This window comes from Vanessa cardui, chromosome W, assembly GCF_905220365.1.
Source record: "Vanessa cardui chromosome W, ilVanCard2.1, whole genome shotgun sequence".
NCBI classification, from domain to species: domain Eukaryota; kingdom Metazoa; phylum Arthropoda; class Insecta; order Lepidoptera; family Nymphalidae; genus Vanessa; species Vanessa cardui.
The window spans coordinates 667,477-672,308 of record NC_061153.1 but is presented as its reverse complement, the minus strand read 5'-3'; the positions used below and the strand labels follow the sequence as shown (position 1 = coordinate 672,308).

Here is a 4,832-nt window from a genome sequence, read left to right as displayed (position 1 = left end):
GCATCCACAGGTGGCTGACATCAACATTTCTCGACTGGAGCGATTTCAAAGGATGGAACATATTTAACAACATTTTTGGAAGCGTTTTTATTTAGAATATGTTTCTCTGCTTCAGCAAAAAACGAAGTGGTCGACATCAACAGGACAGCTGTCTGAGGGTGCACTCGTGCTCGTCAAAGAGAAGGCTCAACCACCTCTACTATGTCCTTTAGGACGAGTGATGAAGGTCTTCCCTGGCAGTGACGGAGCTTCGCGAGTGGCTGAATTGAAGACGAAGAGGGGGACTATCGTTCGGGGCTTCAACAACATCTGCCCACTTCCTCTCTCTTGAATCCTTCAACCCGGGGAGTATGTTCGGACTTCGGACATCGCCGTCGTCGAATGGAGGGGCGCGGGCGCGGGCGCGGCCGCGGACGCATCGCGCGGGGCGTACGGGCGACAACGAGCCACTTGCTAACCATAGCCGACCGACGACACACGCGTCCTTTTTGGTACCATTTTACCAGTTTATAATATAGCGTTTACAGTCCGCTGATTTTTATTTCTAATTCCCACATAAAGTTAGGGCACTAGCCACTAACAATATAATAAATAAATAATAATAAATCTAATATAATATAGTAGGCCACACCAATAATCAAATTGAGACTGATAAGTTAATTTCTGTATTGAGTTCTAAGTTCAAAATAGGATAAGAATTTGGATCAGGTTCAACAATGCTTAGGTATGAGAGTAAAAATTGATAAAGTTTCAAATGTTATTACTTTGGATCAGGAACAGTATATAGACCAATTATTAAAAAAAAATTAATGTGTTAAATAGTCAAGTTGCTAGTACTCCTATGGAATGTAAATTAGATATTAATAAGTCAGAATACTGTGATCAAGAAATTCCATATCAACAATTAATTGGAAGTTTATGGGATTGATTGACTTTTGTTTGAAATATATAAATGAAACAGCTGGTCTTGTTGGATATGTTGATGCCGATTGAGCAAGTAATGTTGTAGATCGTAGATCATATACGAGCTATTGTTTTTTAATGGTAGGCTCTGCTATTTCCTGGGAGAGTAGAAAACATAGGACTGTGGATTTGTCATCCATGGAGTCTAAGTATATGGCGATAGCTGAGGCATGTAAGGAAGCTATGTATTTGAGATCCTTGTTATATGAACTCACTGGTAATCTTTGTACTGTGACAATGTATAATGACAGTAAAAGCGCACAGAAGCTGGTGGAAATTTATGAGTGCAATAGTAAAAGTAAACACATTGATATTAGATATCATTTTGTCAAAGATGCAGTTAGCAATAATCTTATTAATTTAGAATATTTGCCAACAACAGATATGTCAGCGAATGTACTTACCAAATCTATAAATCCTGTTCGGCATAATAAGTGTATTAAGGGTTTGTCATATTAGTATAAAGTATAGATTTAAATAAAAATAATTTACGTTCAGCGTTATCTAGTACGTAGTCCTCGTAGAGTCTTATTATTGAAGTTGTGCAATTTCAATCGACTACCAGTAAACCTGACGACGCGGTGCCATAAGCCGGGATCTCGGCATGGCCGCATCGCATATCTTCTTAAGAGCCATTTGCATGCGGCCCACTAGCTCATCAATGCTAGCGCCCTCCCTTCTTCCTGTGGGGCCCCACCGCTGCACTATGGCAGCCTCCTTGACCAGCTCACGATCCAACTGGCCAACGGACCACCTTGGGAGCGTCGTAGGCACCCTTGGGAGTTCTCCAGTCTGCCCCCAACGGTCAGAGGTGGAGATCTCAAATCGGATGTACCTGTGATCCGACAGAGGCCCCACCTCTTCCTTTACTCTCCAATTCAACACTCTGCGCGCTGCAACAGGAGTGGCGAACGAAAGGTCCACAACGGATCCGCCCTGCTGACGCACGCAGGTGTGAACCTGCCGCCTGTTGAGTAGGGATAGGCTGGATAGCAGGGTCCACACTTGGGCAGCTCTCCCTCCTGGATTCGTAGCAGGATTTCCCCAGGCCCGCGATTTTGCATTAAAGTCGCCGAGAACCACTACTTGTCTTGGCGAACGACTGGCCACCGCAGCTCTCAGAAAGCCGAGATGACTTTCAAATTCCGCCAGGCTGCGGTTAGGGGAGAAATACGTGCCAACAATTACGTACTCTTTCCAACCCACCACCACGTAGCCCGAGCCCCTGTCGACGAGTGAGAGAGGAGGCCCCGTTCCGCTTCTCGTGAGGACCGCCACGGTGCTGTCCACGTCTCCTACCGCACAGCGTAACTTCACGCACTGCTCAGCGCGCTCCAAGATCTGAGCATACGTGACAAGTAGTCTTGGGCTCCGTAGAATTCGCTTCCGGCTGCAACGTTACCACAACTGCAGCTGTACGTGGGGCGACCAGCTTGGGCTTAGCCACTTGAGGTGCCTTAGACGCAAACGTCGAGATTCTTTCAGCAGGGAGGGAAGCCTTATTGCCCTTCTTCACCTTTTTGACCACAGTGGATCAGGACGTCTCCTGTGCCATCGTCGCCGGCGCTATCGGAGCACTTGAGGGGCCAGCAATAGGTGCCGTTGGAGCAGCTGGTGACGCCTGCTTAGGTGTGGGAGCAGATTTCGGCTGCGGAGCCGGATGGGCCACCTGTGCATATGACGAATACGTGTGTTGCTGCAGTAGCTCCCGCCTTTTATCCGCAGCTAGCGGGGGGCGCTGCATCTTCGCAGGTGGGAGCCAGTCCTCCAATTTCGTAATTTGGGCTTTAAAGATATCGCCGATCGATGAGATAAAGGAGGTCTTAAACTTCTCCAACGTCTGAGCATCCTGGACAGAGCCGGTGGACGTCTCATTTGCCACTGCCATGGTCCGCATCTCCGCGAACTCGCGGCGATGAGCCTTTAACTCAGACTTGAGGCTATCGATCTCTTTACGCAGCTGGCCATTATCGGCGTGGAGTTTTCGCGCACTAAATTCGGCAAATAATTCTTTAGCTTTCCTTGACATCCTTATTATCAAGGAAAGCTAAAGAATTATTATTAAATTAAAATCTTAAATCCGTTATAACTAGTTTTATTTCAAGGTCTATGAAAGACCTATTACCAAACAACAAAACCAATCGTCAAAGCAAAACAAAGTCCATTCACAAGCCAAGTTCAATATTCAATTCAATTCAATTCTTAGTTTAATGGCTTTTAGTTGTGCCGGCAGGGCACAGATTATTTCGCCAATGTCACGTAGGATGGAGAAGACACGAATGAGATTGATCGGTACGGTTGAGACACTAAACTCAATTGAATTTTAAAGTCAAGAATAGTAGTATTAATTTCCTTATTAATCCTTAACCTAGAACAACACAAACATTAAGAGTTAATAATAGGAGAGCTGAGATGGCCCAGTGGTTAGAACGCGCGCATCTTAACCGATGATTGCGGGTTCAAACCCAGGCAAGCACCACTATATATATGTGCTTAATTTGTGTTTATAATTCATCTCGTGCTCGGCGGTGAAGGAAAACATCGTGAGGAAACCTGCATGTGTCTAATTTCATCGAAATTCTGCCACATGTGCATTCCACCAACCCGCATTGGAACAGCGTGGTGGAATATGTTCCAAACCCTCTCCTCAATGGAAGAGGAGGCCTTATCCCAGCAGTGGGAAATTTACAGGCTGTTACTTTACTTTACTTAATAGGATAATTGAAAAATAGTTGTTAGTATTCTAAACTATTATCTAGTGTAGCAGCACTTTATTAAGACGCCGTCGTATTGAAACAAGATTAGTCCTGAAAAGGACTGTTTTTGGCGTCGTATTGAAACAAGATTAGTCCTGAAAAGGACTGTTTTTCGAGTCGTATTGAAACAAGATTAGTCCTGAAAAGGACTGTTTTTCACGTCGTATTGAAACAAGATTAGTCCTAAAAAGGACTGTTTTTAGATTCGTTTATCTTCATATCTCTTCAAGCATCTTCATCTTTCTTCAACACTTCTCTTCACAACACATGGCGAGTCGACACGGCGATCTTCGGTGCGGTCGTCCTCTCTCCGCGCGGCGCTCGAACGAAATGGCTGACGCGACGTGCGGGGGCAATATTTATAACATCGCGGCAGCGGGTACGCGACCCAGCATAATGCGCGCGCAGCTCGGCGCGTGACGTCAGCGTGTGCGAGCAAGACGGAACGACATCCTCCGTCTCTTTTATTTCTTATTATTTTTTTATACTGTTTTTTTATTGGTTAATTTATTTTGTAATTTCTGTATATATACCAGTGCAATTTTTCATTAAATCATTCGTTCGATCGCTCATCAAGAGTATTATTTAAGAAGCCTCAACTCTCCTCTAAAGTGGTGACCCCGAACAAGAGCACTCTGAAGCAAGAATACTATCAAAGAAGAAGAATCTCTGCCCAGCTACCTACAAAAAATTTCTGCTGGAACGAAGCCCTGCTCGACAAATCCCTGCCCGACGTGAATCCCTGTTCGACACCATAGAAGACAACAACCAAGCTCTGCCACCTTCGCAAAGCCTTCGCAAGCACCCCAGAAGTATCGAGTATTGCGCTGTCAATGCGAATACCACCATTCTGGCGCGGAAACCCACGGCTGTGGTACCTCCGTTTCGAAGCCGCAACGGAGGAATTGAAGAGGAGCCAGGCTCAACTCACACAGATGGTCCTCGTACAATTAGAAAAGGCGGATATCGAACAAATATCCGACATCCTATTCAACGTCCCGAAGGAACAGCAATACCAGGCCATCAAGGAGCGACTCATCTCCGTCTATGAAGAATCTGACAGCCGTCAGTTCCAAAAACTCCTCGCCGAGATGGAGCTAGGCGATCAAAAAC

General features: G+C 45.4%; 1 protein-coding gene across 1 annotated transcript; it reads right to left on the bottom strand.

The window, feature by feature from the left end:
- Positions 1–208: 208 nt before the first annotated feature.
- LOC124542785 lies at positions 209–2,851 on the bottom strand. Its single transcript, XM_047120675.1, has 3 exons — positions 2,505–2,851; positions 1,534–2,353; positions 209–484 (listed from the first exon to the last, which is right to left on the bottom strand). Exons 1-3 carry the CDS (start codon positions 2,849–2,851, stop codon positions 209–211), a joined length of 1,443 nt encoding a protein of 480 aa, XP_046976631.1.
- Between the last annotated feature and the right edge of the window lie 1,981 nt (positions 2,852–4,832).

What these genes read in the sequence shown, in the direction of transcription:
- LOC124542785 (XM_047120675.1), bottom strand. Translation starts at nt 2,851, where the DNA reads ATGGCAGTGGCAAATGAGACGTCCACCGGCTCTGTCCAGGATGCTCAG. An exon ending in GCGACGATGGCACAGGAGAC is followed by an intron (nt 2,354 to 2,504) that starts GTCCTGATCCAC and finishes GTAACGTTGCAG; the next exon opens with CCGGAAGCGAATTCTACGGA. An exon ending in TTATGGCACCGCGTCGTCAG is followed by an intron (nt 485 to 1,533) that starts GTTTACTGGTAG and finishes GGTACCAAAAAG; the next exon opens with GACGCGTGTGTCGTCGGTCG.